This window comes from Vulpes lagopus, chromosome 9 (genome assembly GCF_018345385.1).
Source record: "Vulpes lagopus strain Blue_001 chromosome 9, ASM1834538v1, whole genome shotgun sequence".
Classification (NCBI taxonomy): Eukaryota; Metazoa; Chordata; class Mammalia; order Carnivora; family Canidae; genus Vulpes; species Vulpes lagopus.
The window spans coordinates 47,093,823-47,109,626 of NC_054832.1; the positions used below are offsets into that span (position 1 = coordinate 47,093,823).

At 31.6% G+C, this 15,804-nt stretch overlaps 1 protein-coding gene across 1 annotated transcript in view; it reads right to left on the minus strand.

Annotated features, from left to right (window-relative positions):
- Window positions 1-15,804, minus strand: part of CNBD1 (cyclic nucleotide binding domain containing 1) — a 541,281-nt gene that overhangs the window by 283,266 nt on the left and 242,211 nt on the right. Inside the window, exon 7 of the mRNA XM_041768591.1 lies at window positions 1,061-1,227. Within this exon, the coding sequence (XP_041624525.1) occupies window positions 1,061-1,227 (167 nt within the window). The remainder of the gene's footprint in view (window positions 1-1,060; window positions 1,228-15,804) is intronic.

A 15,804-nucleotide genomic window follows, 5' to 3' on the forward strand; every position in this document is an offset into this window, starting at 1 on the left:
ACAATATACTTTTTACATTTATGTCTAATTTTTTATCTTTGTCTTTCTTTCTTAGTTTTATCTATTCTCATTCTTTTTGAACCTGACTTCAATCCATAGTGGAAAATAATTTGGCTTTAACTGGTGTCATTGGCTCTTTTCTACTCTGAACATCTTGGCCTCTCTAAATCTAAAATTGGCTTTTTAAGCTACAATTCTAGTCAAACCACATTTGATCCCTATGGAGAGTATCCAGAGATCCAGAAAGATATTGAACTTTAATTTTTTGACCACCTGATAGTCTCAAAATAATACATACAAGCAGGGGATTTTCTTCAAGTAAGACTTTTCAAATGTAATGGAATCAAACTCTTGATCACCTTAGCATTTGCTCTTCAGATAAACAGGATAAGCATGCATTCTTGACTTTATTAAAAGACCTTTCATAATCTGTCCTCTGTCTCTTTCTCCTCAAATCACCTGTTCTCTCTCCCTTATCTCTCTTGGATATGACACCAAAAGCACAGGTAACAAAAGCAATAATAGACAAGTAAGACTCCATTAAACTAAAAAGCTTCTGTAGAACAGAAGAAAACAGTTGACCAAGTGAAAGGCAACCTACAGAACAGGAGAAAATATTTGTAAACCATATAGCTGAATGGGGTTAACATATACCCAAAATATATAAGAAACACAACTCAATGGGAAATAAACAAAACTCAAATTATGAAAAAAGAATATGAATAATCATCTTATTATTATCTCAAACTATCCTTCTTCCTCACTAGTGATCCAACCACACTGGCCTTGTCCTAGTTATCAAATATACTATATAATCCCTGCCAATGGGTTGGTATGTTGTTGAAGGCATCCCTCATTAAAATTTCTTAAACGAATTTCAAGTTCAATGTTAATAGTAAATTTTCATTTTTAAAAGATACATTATCTTAATACTTAAGAACTCACTGAAGACACTTGGATTTACATAATCTGGAAGAGATCAAATTTTATAACAATGATACCTTATTGTTTATGGAAGAAGCAAATATTCCTTTCTTACTGTTGGGTCATGTGTTTGTACCTTAGCAAATAAAAAGTTTTTGATGCCTTCAGTGACAACAAATCCTTGGAAACTCTGAGGTATAAGGGAGGCTGTTGACTCATCTTCTTCGATGAGATTACCATATGCCTTTGTTTGAAGTCGGGCGGACCCTTTCAGTATTATATAAAATCCATCATTTCCAACCACTGAAACAGAACAAAACCAAAAAAGATATAATGTTGACTTTATTTCCCAAGCTCTTTGATATAGACATGACCACACACGTATTACACTTGCTTTGCTTTTAGTAGATTTCTTTTAGTTTATGCAATGAGGACTGTAATCTAGCACTTAGGCATTCACAACTAATTCACTCAAATAAAAAGAATAGAAAAGACATGTATCCATATTTGGAGAATTCTTTTCTGACAATTATAATAAATCCTCTGATAGAACTGATAGATCTAGAAAAAAAGCCATGGTAACATATTGCAATTAATAGACTTAAGACATTTTGAGAAAAACAGGATCAGAAAACTCCTTGAACTGTTTGAAATGTTACTTCCCTTCAAAAATGCCATTTTGATTAATTTATATAGGTAACTATATATTAATATATACAATTTATAAATAAAATATTTACATATTATAAATATTTATATATTATATATATAATTTTTATTTGTCTTTGCCCTGAATATAATGATGATTGCTCATAGAAGCTAGTTTGGAGAGGGAGATCACTAGGAAGAAGTCTTTTTTTTCCAGTATTTCTCCTACTCCACATTATAACTCTCCACAATCTGTCATCTAATTCCAATTCCTGAAGTTTAACTATGTTCCTGTAAGTCTGGTTGGTTTATTCAGTTGTGACCATTTTGAGTGCAACTTAAATCTGTTTTAGTTCTTCTGAAGCCTGACCTTTTGAAGAAGCAGGGCATGGGAACTGGATGATGTCATTTTCTAATAGTTTACATTACTTTATAGGATTGGAGCAAATTATTCAAGTGCAGTGAAAAGAGCTTTTAAATTTTGCTTATTATCTTGCTATAAATAGAAACTTCACAAATTGATTTTTAGGAACAAATGCCTAAGTGATGAAAATTGCTTGCCTTATCTACTTTTTTTTTCAAATGAGTGCTTTATTAGTGGGGCTTTACTGGTCAAAATCTGTACACAAGATAGTGACTTTGTCTTCTTTAAAGCAAGGGTTGTGTTTACTTGAATGCCTAAGCTTAAAATAGTTTCCTTTCTGGATAGCAAATATCACTTCTTACTAAACATCTAATCTATGTAGAAACATTGTTTTTTTAAATAGCTATCAAGTGAGCTATATGAGAACTATATTGTAGAAAGTTCACTATAAAATTAAAATATAATATTTGGGTCCCAGTATTGCATTCATTGTGTAATCTTGGGAGACTCACATATTTCTAGGCTCAACTTCCAGTTGTCATGCTAAATCAAATTATGTACAAAACTGTCATGCTAAAATTGTCATGGTAATTCAAATTATCTACATGTATTAAATTTTTCTGTATTTTTTCAATTATTCAGTGGATATAATAAATTTTTATGTGGGAATTAGAGAGTTTAAATAAATTATAAATTCCAAAATCAATATAAATAACCAAATTATACCAATGAGAAGATTATTTTTAAAAATTTTGGCCAGTTTGAATTAATAACATTTTAGAGATACAGATGAAAAGATTTTTTAAATTATGTTTGAATTAGTTAATACTTAAAACTTCATATCAAATAATATCATTTTGGAAATATTTCACTTAATATAAAATACATAAAGTATTTTATTTAAATATCTTACATAAATCTATGTCCTTAATTTCCTTATCATCACTTGGATCATTTCTCCAGTCATCCAATACAGTTCTCAGAAAGATTATCTTTAACTGGTTTGGATTACAGTATATTTTGTGTCTTTATGTAATAAAGCTCCTAGAAATATTATCTCTCCTTTTTTATATCGTCCTTTTTTTAAGATTTTATTTATTCATGAGAAACACAGAGACATAGGCAGAGGGTAAAGAAGCTCACTGAGGGGAACCCAATGTGGACTCAATCCCAGGACCCCTGGATCACGACCTTAGCCAAAGACAGATTCTCAACCACTGAGCCACCCAGGTGCCCCCTTAGAAATATTATCTCAAGCTACAAGTACTGTAATCATTTGCCTGACATTGACAAGTGTTTTTTAGCTGTTAATTTTAAATTTCATAAAATAATTGTTCAATTTACTGCTCATTTTTTTTTAAGTAGGCTCCATGCCCAGGGTGGAGTCAAACATGGGGCTTGAACTAAAGACCCTAAGATCAAGATCTGAGCCAAGAACAAGTCGGACACTGCAAAAAAATGTTTTTTTCCCAAAATTAAAAAAAGAAAAATAGAAAAAGTATGAGAAAAAATAAATCTTCAATACAAACCATAATTTTTATAAATGTATTTATTTTGAAACAGAGAAAGAGGAGGGGTAGAGGGAGAGAGAGAAAGAAACAGAATAATTTAAATTAACAACTGAAAAAAAAAACAAATATTGGCAAGGATCTGAAGCAAATAGAATCCTCATACATTGTTGGTGGGAATGCAAAGTTAGTTGTTTAATTGCTTTGTAAAAAGTCTGGCAGTTTCTAATACAATGAAACATATATCTAACCTATGTTCCAGTAATCAGCTCTACGTGTTTACTTAGAAGAAGCAAAAATAAATGTTCACAAAAGGAGTATTACCAGCAGCTTTAGCATAATACCTAAAGGAGCTAAAAGCTGGAAATGGTTCAGGTATCCAATCAGAAAATATATTTTAAAAATCTCTGATAGATACACACAGTGAAATACTGCTCGGCCATAAAAATGAACTATTAATTCATGTGACATGAATGAATCTCAAAAATATTACAATAATTGGAAGAAGGCTTTTACAAAAGAGTCTTTATCATTTTATTTTGTTCTAAAAGCTCCCCACAAAACTGATTTATACAAGAAGAAGGAAGGAAGGAAAGAAGGAATGGAGGGAGGGAGGAAGGAAAGAGAAGAAAGAAAACACAAGCAGTTGCCTCTGGTGAGTGGGCCAGATTGGAAAGAAACATGGAAGGAAATTGGTAAAGTTCCGTATCATGATAGGGGTTTAGATTACAGTATTTGTCAAAACTCATCAAGTGATACACTTAAGGTGTATATATGCACATCATTTTATGTAAATTTTACCTTTAAAAATAAAGGACTGGAAAGAAATATTGAATTCTAGGTAAACAATGAAGTGTTTAGGAGTGAAATGTCCTCATTCTATGCACATCAATAGAAAGGAATACGATGCAAACGTAGTGGGGGAAAACTAGGAAAAAATGTGCAACTACAAGTCGATAACATTTTTTAATCTCTTTGTCCACTGTTCCAAACATATTACATATATTAACACTTTGTATCATCTTAGCAACTGTATGACTCAGGTACTAGGAGTGTTCCAATAATACAACTGTGGAAACTGAGGGCACTGAGAAATTATACATCCAGCCCCAGCTCAGAGAGCCAGTAGTGGTGGAGCTAGTATTAAACACAACAATTACTGTGCCAGCCTGGGTAAGTCATCATAGCATCAGTGTTCTCTCCCTGCCTGGTGTTCTACTCTTTCCCTTTCTTTCAATGTATTTTATAGAACTGTGGTTTTAATTATAGTAAGGTAAGACTATATGTGTGACCTATGCAGATATCATGTTTCATTTTAAGTGAAAAAAGGCACATTTGAAAGTAATATATGCTAGTTTAAAATGTTAAATAAAAAGTCAATATATGTATACCCGAGTACATATTTATGGCATAAACATTATGTGACAAAAACAAACCTAGAAAGAGGTTTGATAGTGTAAATTGTTCATAAGAAAATGAAGAGTAATTTAAACTCATCAAAAAAGACATTGTTAATTATTGAGCAAAATAACAGTGTTTGATTAGAACTGTGACTATACTTTCCCTAGATTTTCTCTATATGGTTACTGTTCTTAGATCTGTTTTTTTTTTTTTTAAGATTTAGGATTTCATTTATTTATTAATGAGAGACACAGAGAGAGAGAGAGAGAGAGAGAGGCAGAGACACAGGCAGAGGGAGAAGCAGGCTCCATGCAGGGAGCCCGACATGGGACTCAATCCCGGGTGTCCAGGATCAGGGCCCTGGACTGAAGGCAGCAATAAACTGCTGAGCCACCCGGGCCACCCTGTTCTTAGATCTTAATGAGTGGATTGACTGACTATTTCTTTAAAAATGGCTCATTAAAGAACAACCTTTCTATCTAGGGTTCCAAAATCCAGAAATGTAGCTTGGCCTGTTATCTAAATATACTAAACTTGTCATGAAGAGTAAGTATCACATATTGAGTATCAAATATTTGCCATCAACTGTGCTCGGTGCTCTAGCACTAATTCTTTTAATAATCCTATATATCATACATCATCAGTTCATTTTTCAGCTGAAGAAATTAAGGCTCAGAATAATTAAGTAATTTCTTTTTTTTTTTATTTTTTATTTATTTATGATAGTCACAGAGAGAGAGAGAGAGGCAGAGACACAGGCGGAGGGAGAAGCAGGCTCCATGCACCGGGAGCCTGATGTGGGATTCGATCCCGGGTCTCCAGGATCGCGCCCTGGGCCAAAGGCAGGCACCAAACCGCTGCGCCACCCAGGGATCCCTAATTAAGTAATTTCTTAAAAATAACTTAAGCACCTTAACTTCTGGAGGTTTTCAAATATATTCCAACATCTGAAGGATATATACAACATATACAAAGCCACAAAAACACATATATATATAGACATATAGGAGTGCTGTTTGTGTCTGTAGTATATTACACGTGTATTTGCACAGTATGCTATTGTGTATAAGTATATATATTTATATGTCTAAAATAAATTGTGTACATATATGTATATAAATAAAAATAAATATATATATGGACACATATACATAGAAGTAACTTTTATAGATTTTATAAAGAATTTCAATCAGGATTGAAATAATTCTTATTACCTTGTTACAAAGTTCAGTCAGAAGTTAAGCCTCAATTATTTCCTAAAATTAATGTAACTAATTTAATTTTTACTTAGTTATGAATATATCAAAATTAGTTTCATAAATATTAAAAAATAAAAGAATTTAAAATAACTTTCAGAAATATTTGCAGAATGAGATAAACTTTGGGGTGACTTCTTCATACAAACATTTGGGGAGAAAAAAGGAAAATCATCATTCAAATAAGTAACATAAATTGAATTAAAAATAAATAATCAAAAAAATAAAAATGAATAATCAAAAAAGTATGGAATATAGCAGAAAAATTAACAGAAAATTTTCAGAATCCATGTAACATCTGAAACTGGTCCTCAACTATATATATATAAATGATATACACACAATAAAAAAGAAAAAATGCAATAGAATTAAACTCTCAAATGACAATTGAAATATTACTTAAAAATCACTAAGTGGTATTAAACTTACAAATTGTGACAAAAACATATTTATTAACAATGTAAGATAAATAGAAGCTTTTGAAATTCCTAAGCAATGAGAAGGAACCTATAGCATAGGCTCCTTATACAAATTTTCAAAATACTCAAAATTACCTCATATCATTTTTGGGAAATAAAAAGAATACTCCAAGCATCTAAGAAAAATTTGACTATAAGAATTAAAACAAGACAGATCAAAATGCCATTCAATCTTGATTTCCAGACTTTACCAAAGTAAAAGAATTCAATGAAATCAAGTTGCTTAAGGATGAATTTCACAGGGATGCCTGGGTGGCTCAGAGGTTGAGCATCTGCCTTTGGCTCAGGGCTTGATCCTGAGGTTCTAGGATCAAGTTCCCCATCAGGCTCCCTGTGAGGAGCCTGCTTCTCCCTCTGCCTATGTCCCTGCCTTTCTCTCTGTGTGTCTCTCATGAATAAATAAATAAATCTTCAAAAAAAAGAATAGATTTCATAAAATTATTTATCTTTCCAACCTCCATGATATGAAACTTCCACGTATATTTTCATAAGGACTTGAAGAAATATGAAGTTTGATTAAAGCAAACATGTTTGGGAATTTCTGGCTAAGAATCTCCCACTCTCTGATTCAGCTAAAAGCAACCATTCTAAAAGGATTTAAATGTTTCAAGGAATTGTAATTGGATGAACAAAGTTATATTGTCACCTGGTTATTCTTACTTGGCCTATAAAATTGAATTTAAGTGTTATGTGTTTACCAGGGAAGCCCTTCCCGACCTCTGCCTTGCTCCCATCCATCCTAATTTACGCCCCTCCCCTGTGATCTTTTTTCAGAGAATTTCTGTCATGACACTGCATTTCCAGTGTCTGCCAACAGATTCTAACCTCTTGGAGAAGAATCTCTAACTTTGCTCTTTGTCCCTCCAGCCCAGAGCACATTATCTGGATTATTTTAGGCACTTAGCAAATATTCGAATGAATGAAAACTTCATTAATGATCCTTATTGTGTTTCTCTCCAAAGAATTGTCTAAAACATTTGGGGAACAACTCATTTTTCTTTCCTTAGAATACTATTGAGAAACAAGACAAAATTCCTTGATGGCCTATTTTCTTCTCAGTCCATTACGTGGGAACTTAGGAAAATACCAGAAAGTTATGCCACTTTTAAGCCAGGTAGTTTAATTCATAGAATCCTCATTATAAGATCTAAATGGTCCCAGAGATAACATAACAAAAGCAATGAATAACCTTTTCACAACTTTTATTATATTAAGGTATCTTTGGAGATAGGATTTTTGCTCTTTGGGGTAATTTTTCTTCCCAGAACGTACCAGGAGAAGTTATTTGAAGCCCATGTCTCATAACCTTTTTTTAAATGCTACTATAATCTGTGGAAGATAAAATACAAGGAAAACTGGATATTTATTTTAAGATTAAAAAAACCTCAAATAAATAAATCTAGAGCTAACTGGAATGGATGAAATTTCTTTTATTTTATTTTAGGCATTGACCTTCCACTGAAGTAGTATTAATTCTGACATTTCCTTTCAAATATTTGTAGAGATTTCATAAAGGGAGAGTTCATAATTTCACAAATTGTTGGTAATTGTTTTTAATAATCTTCAAATTTATTATTTAATATTTTTACTTAGTTCTTCTTACTGAAAAAAAACACTACAAAAATTCCATATTTCAAATTGCTTGTTCATATCCATAACATGTATATTGAGACCAAGGCCTTTGATTTTTCTTCAGTAATAGATTTCATTCACTCATTTAGACTCTACCTTACTATCTAAGGAATTATAAACAAGCTTATAAAAATGTATGCAATATGGTTTTAAAAGTTAATGAAGAAATAGAATAAAGAAAAATTGGGTAAGAAAAAAAGGAGGCAGGAATAAATTAAATTACAAAACAAAATCTGTGAAATGCTATATATTTGCAAGGAAATAGTACTGAGTCAGTGAACAATTTTTCCTCCATTTTCCTTACCTTAAATTTTTTAATATAATCAGTTACCCGATTTAGCAACTACAAGAGATTTTAAAAATGACTTGACTGGAAGTCTCAATACCACTGAATCTATTTCCTCCCAGGAGTTCTCAAAAAAAGAAAATAATATATTGTAAATACAACTAACTTTTTCACTAAACACATTATTTAAAATATCTTGTGCCAAGTTATAACAGACTATTTCTAAGGTTCTTATATAAGATCAAAAGGATGGCTGGCATCTGGGCATATGCACCTAGGATTCACCAATACAATCCAAAGATGTTACTTTATTTGAAAGAAAGAATGAGTGACATCTATTTTCAGACTATCATAAAACAAAAATTACTGTGTTCTTAGACAAATTTTAAATCAGTACTATGTATTCAAGAATGCATTGGTTGGCAATTACCTATGCTAGCGATTAATGAATACATTCATTTGTCAGATATTTATTGGATGACTATTTTGTCCAAGCACTGCATGTTAGACCATATTTCAGATTAAGAACTTAAGTGTATTAGTGTTAGCTCTGTTGCTGAGTGAAGTGAGGTGAGAGAAGATAGCTTGGAAAGCAGAAGAACTTGAGGCCAAGTCATGCCTGAAGAAAGTGTTATGGTTTCTATGTCTAGAGGTAGGCAGGTGGTAAATTAAGAATTTTTTTTTTTACCTTTAAAAATAAATGGAAGCACCTACAACACACAAAGAATGTGTTTTTCCTGACCTCGAATTTCATAATATTGAACATTTTAAGTAGTTATCTAAAGCTTTCTATTAAAACAAAGAGAAAAAGTCTCAGTAAAGATTTTTTTTAAACATCTACTCTTAAGAAATATAAGTTCCAGGTGGATTTTCCACTATTTTCTTGTTTTAAAATATATCCCTTGATAACAAGATGAAAGTTTTGTTTGCGATTTTTAATAAGTGCCAATTAATCTCAAAATAAGTCTATATAAATATCTATATAAATAATAATTTGAGCTTGGGATTTAGAATTTTTGGCTTATCAAAGCCATTCTTTCTAATAATAATTAAATATCATGAAGAGTTGTTTATTAATGCCACTATTTCTATTGTTTCCAATGAATAATTTGTTATAAATTACTTTATACATTAACTTTTAAAAGCTCTTTGGCTATACATTGATTTAAAAATTCTACTTTAAAATATACCAATAATTTTTAATGAAACATCATTTACTCCAAATTATAAGCTAGCTTAAATCTTGATTAAAGTACATAATGACTCAAAATATTTTTTCTTAAATTTTCATTGATTCCTAATGTTAAGACATACCACATTCTAATCCTAAATGTATAACTTAGTAAATTTTTAAATTCCATGGGAAAAAATTATGGATATAAAACTGAGTGATGATTTGACTCATTTCCTCTACAAACTACAAAGTTTGAGGCCAATATATCATTTAAATAACTTTTTATTATTTTACATGTTTTTTCTAACTTCTGACTTCTGAACACTAAAACCATTATCTTTCCTATAATCACATTTTTCAATGTTCTATTTAAAGTTTTAAAATGAACATTTTTATATTTTCTTTTACTACTAAAAACATTTTTACCCTCTTATTAGTATGACTTTTACAAAATGCCATAGTATATTCTGTAGACATTTAAAAGAAAAATTTACATTAAATGTTAAATCTAGGCCACCATGAAAAGGACACATCACCTCAAGAACCATTCTAATGGTAGATAATAGCATCATCATGCAGAACTGTTCTCACACGAGAAAAGATCATAAATGCAATACTGCTTTCTATGATCCATCACGTGAGCAGACATCCTAGATTATCGATAAAAGAAGTGTATCATTAATGTTACATACTGCCTTTGGGAAGGCTTACTGATGATATGCACTAAAAAACACTGTTTCTTGATACTTTAGAATTGAGAGTTTAATTTATTAAGGAATTTTTATTTTATTATTTTATTTTACTTCACTTTACTTCATTTAATTTTTGCTTGAAGAGCCAGTAAAGGGTAAGAGAAAACAAAAGGTTGGCTTCGGATTCAAAGCTCAGGTTCAACCCTTCACTAGAGCTGAACTAGTAAGGCTGAATTTCAGTCTTCAAACTCAAGGGATAGTCCTACAAAGCTATGTCTCCCCAATAATTAACAATGGTAAAAAGAATTACATATCATGAACATTGTTATGCTAATATAAGGTATTTTTTAAAAGCTAATAGGAAAGAAGTTTCTTTCACTATGGTATTATTCTCCTAGTTATGTTGCACAGGGCTGCTTCCTGAGAGGGCTAGTGGTGAGGAAAACACGGGGTAACTTGTTTCTGAAGTCATTTAGTGTTGGTGTAGTGTCCTACAGGAAATACTCAGTGCACGCTGGCGGTTTTAACTCCTTGAACTTTCACAAAGTCTATTTCCTCAGAAAACTCATTTCTGTTTGTTTGTCCTTTGTATTTTTAATGTTTAAGATTTATTAAGGCTTACTGACTTCAAATTTCAGGGATCTCCAGGTACTGGCAAGTATTAAGGTACTAGTGGTCTCCAGTGGTTTCTGATTATTTTTTTTAAAGGTACTTTAAAAAATAGCTTATAGCTTATAGCCAACAGAAAGAATGAGGCCCATCATACAATGTGGATGAACCACAAAAACATGTGAAGTGAAAGAAGCCACACAAAAAAAGTTCACATATATTGTATGATTCTAGTCATATGAATTTTCCAAAATAGGTAAATCCTTAAAGACAGAAAACAGACTAGTGGTTATCAGGGGCTGGGAAAATGTGAGAATGGAAAGTAACTCCTGTTGTGTTTGGGGTTTCATTTTGGGCAGACGAAAATATCTGGAACTAGATAGCAGAGACAGTTCCACAACATTTTGAATGTTCTAAATGCCACTGAATTGTACACTTACAAATGATTAATTAATATTATGTGAATTTTACCTCAGACTTTGTTTTAAATATTTATTTGTTTGAGAGAGAGAGAGAGAGAGAGAGAGAGAGAGAGAGAGAATGAGCAGAAGGGGCAGAGGGAGAGAGAATCTCAAAAGCCTGAGATCACAACCTGAGTCAAAACTCAGAGTCTGACACTTCAAGGACTGAGCCACCAAGCTCCCCATCAAACTTAAAAAGACATCATTGAGATAAAATTCAAATTCCATGGAACTCATTCTTTTTAAAATATACAATTCAGTGGGTTTTTTTTTAGTATATTCAAAGAGATGTACAGTCAACATCATAATCTAATGTTAGAATACTTTAATTATCCCCAAAGGAAACTCATACTCATCAGTCATACCTCATGCCCCATTCCCCCAAGTTCCTGGCAACCTCTAATTGTTGTTTCAAGTGAATTTTCCTATTCTAGAGATTTCATTTCAGTGAAATTATAAGTATGTGATTTTTTAAACTACCTTCTTTCATTTAACGTAATGTTTTCAAGATTCATCTAGATCATAGCATGTATTAGTACATTATCCCCTTGTATTGCCAAATAATACTCTATGATGAGGATATAGCATATTTTTAAAAATTAATTCATCTTTTGATGGCAATCTGGGCTGTTTCCAGCTAGGGGCTATTGTGAATAAATCTGTGAACATTTGTGTACAAGTTTCAAATGAATGTATGTTTTCATTTCTCTGGCATATCTGAGTAGAATTACTGGGTCAAATACTAACTTTATGATAACATTTGAGGAGCTGTCAAAATATTTTAATAAGCGGCTTCACCATTTTACTACCTCATCATACATGTGTGAGTTTCAATTTGTCTACATCTTCAACAACACTTAGTATTGTCTATTGTTTATATTTAAACCATCCTACCAGGTATGGAATGGTATATAATTGTGGTTTTGATTTATAATCCTCTAATGAGTAACAATATTGAGCATTTTAATATGCTTATTGACCATTTGTATATCTTCTTTTGAAATATACCTTCAGATAGTTTGTGCTCATTTTTCAATTAGGTTAATTGCCTTTTTATTATTGAGCTAAAAGAGTTCTTCGTAATCTGGATATGAGTCTCTTACAGATATATGATTTGAAAAAACTTTCTCGCATTCCAAGGGTTGCATTTTCATTTCTTGATTGTGCTCATTGAAGTTCAAAATTTTAAATTTTTATAAAATCCCAATTCTCTAGTTTCTCTTTTTCACTTGTGCTTTCTGTGTCATATTTAAAATATATATATATATAGCCTAATCCATCCATGGTCACAAAGATTAATTTGTAAATTTTCCTCTAAGAGTTCTATAGTTGTGTTCTTTCATTTAGGTCTTCGATCCATTTTAGATTAATAATTATATATGGTGTGAGTTAAAGGTCTGATTTCATTTTTTAGCATACAGATGGATATAGAGATGTGTCAGTACCATTTGTTGAAAAATTATCTTTTCTGGAATTGAATTTTCCTGACATTCTTGTTGTAAATCAATTGACCATGAAATTAAAGCTTTATTTCTGCACTTTCAATTTTATTTCATTTATCAATATCTATCTTTGTGCCAGTGTTACACTACCTTGAAACTGTAGGTTTATAATAATTTTCAAAATCAGATATGTGTGTCCTCCAACTTTGTCATTTGTTTCCAAAAAACGTTTTTGCTTTTCAGGACCCTCTAAATATTAGCATAATTTTACCAACCCCTACAAAAAGATAGCTGATATTTTCATTAGAGATTGTGTTAAATCTGTAGAACAATTTAGGAGTATTACCATTTAAACAGTATTAGGTCTTTTGATCTATGAACATTGGAGATCTATTTATTTACACTTCATCTATTCCTAAATAGATTATGTTTTTGAGGTTACTGTAAATAGAATTGCTTTCTTACTTTTATTTTCAGGTTGTTGCTCCTTTAAATATTTGGTAGACTTCAACATAAAGCCATCTGGATCTGGAATTTTCTTTGTGGGGATATTTTATATTTTTAATTACTAATTAAATATATTTATTTGATATAGATATATTTAGTAATTTCTCTTTCTTCTTGAACCGTTTTGATAGTTTATATCTTTCTAGAAATTTGTTCATTATATCTAAGGTATATAATTTTTTGGCATACAGTTATTCAATGTATTTCCTTATAATCTTTTTTTATTTTTATGAGGTCAATAATGATGTCCACTTTTTCATTGCTGACTTTAGTAATTTGAATGCTCTTGATAAATCTAGATAAATGTTTGTCTATTTTGTTGTTCTTTACAAAGAACATAGTATCAGTTTTGATTTTCTCTATTGTTTTTATGTTCTTTATTTCACTTATTATAAAATTTCATTATAAAATTTTATAAAATTTCTTTCATTCTCTGCTTGTTTTGGGATTGGTTTTTGTTTTTGTTTGGTTGGCTCTGTGAATGGGTCTATTCTTGGAAGCCACCAGACAGGTCAAATTGTGACAAATCATCTGGATGGGACTAGTTTTTAAAAAAAATCTTATTTATTTGAGATAGAGAGAGAATGAGAGCATGCACAAGCCAGGAGGAGCAGCAGAAGGAGAGGAATCACAACCTGAGCTGAAGGCAGACATTTAACTGACTGAGCCATCCAGGTGTTCCTGGATGGAACTTATAAGAGGGATGCAAACCTATCCTGCCACCTCCAATGGCTGTTTTTACAGCTACCATAACTGCAAAGCTGCTGCTTTTTAGGTTACTGCAGAGCGAAGTTATATTAAGATGGGAAGATGGGAAGTCAAAATGCTGTAAAACTCACTTTTCTTACCAAGATTCCACAACTTTTCTGAAATAAACACACCTGGATTATTATAAGTCTTTTCCAGAGTTCTGAAAAAGTTGATATTGGCAGTTTTTGACAGTCCTTTCATTCCATTTATGGATTTTTGGAGGTCCTTACCCTGTCATTCCAAAAATGCTTCTCTGGTTTATTTATTTTTGCAGCTGTTTGTTTTAACATCCATTATCTGCAGCTGAACTCCATGAACACTCTTTAGGAAATGTCAGCCTAAAACACTGAAGAAAACATTACCTTCAGAAATCTTATTGCCCTTCAAATATTAAATTAACAGTGTCATTTTTTTCAGTTCTTATCTTGTATGTTGACATAGCCTGGCATTTTATATATGTGTCATCTGACCACTCTGCCTGTATTGCCTTGTCCAGCTTAGTCTCTCTGTCTCTCTAGTTCCTCTTTTGTAAAATGAGGATTATAACCACATGTGCCATAGAAGTTCAAAAGTATTATGCAAGGTAGTACTTATAAGCTATTTACAATAGTGCCAGATCAATAAATATCATATAAAATATATAATTATTCTGTGAAAAATGCTGTTGGTGTACTAATAGGGATTTGGGTTAAATCTGTAGATTGCTTTGGGTAGTATAGACATTTTAATAATGTTTGTTTCTCTATTCCATGATCATGCAATGTCTTTCCATTTCTCTATGTTGTCTTCAATTTCTTTCATCAGTATTTTACAGTTTTCGGAGAACAAGTCTTTCACCTGTTTGATTAAGTTTATTTGTAGATATTTTTTATTGGTTTTTGTGGAATTGTAAATGCGCTTGTTTTTTTAATTTCCTGCTTCTTCATTATTAGTTTATAGGAATGCAACAGAATTCTGTACATTGAGTTTGTGTCCCGCAACTTTAGTGAAATCATTTATCAATTCTTGCAGCAGTTTTTTGGTGGAGTTTTTAGGGTTTCCTATTTATAGTGTCATGTCACTTGCAAATAGTGAGAGTTTTACTTCTTCCTTACCAATTTGGATGCCTTTTATTTCTTGCTGTGTCTAATTGCTGTGGCTAGGTCTTCTAATACTGTTAAATGAAAGTGGTGAGAGTAGATATTCTTGTCTTGTTCCAGATCTTACAGGAAAGGTCTCAGCTCTGCATCATTGAGTATGATGTTAGAGGTGGATTTTTCATATAAGGCCTTTATGATGTTGAGGTATGTTCCCTCTAGATCTCCTTTGCAGAGAGTTTTTATCATAAATGGATGTTTTACTTTGTCAAATGCTTTTTCTACATCTATTGAAAAGGCCAAATGGGTTTTTTCTTTCTTTCTGTTTGTTACTGATGTGATTTATCACATTGTTTCATGAACATTGAACTATCTTTGTATCCAGGAATAAATCCCACTTGATTGTGGTGAATGATTTTTAATGTATTGTTAAATTCAGTTTGTTAATATTTCATTAAGGATTTTTGCATCTATATCATCAGAGATACTGGACTATAGTTCTCTTTTTTTGTGGAATCTTTATCTGGCATTGGTATCACGATGATCCTGGCCTCAGAGAATGAATTTGGAAGTTCTCCTTCCTCTTATTTTTGGG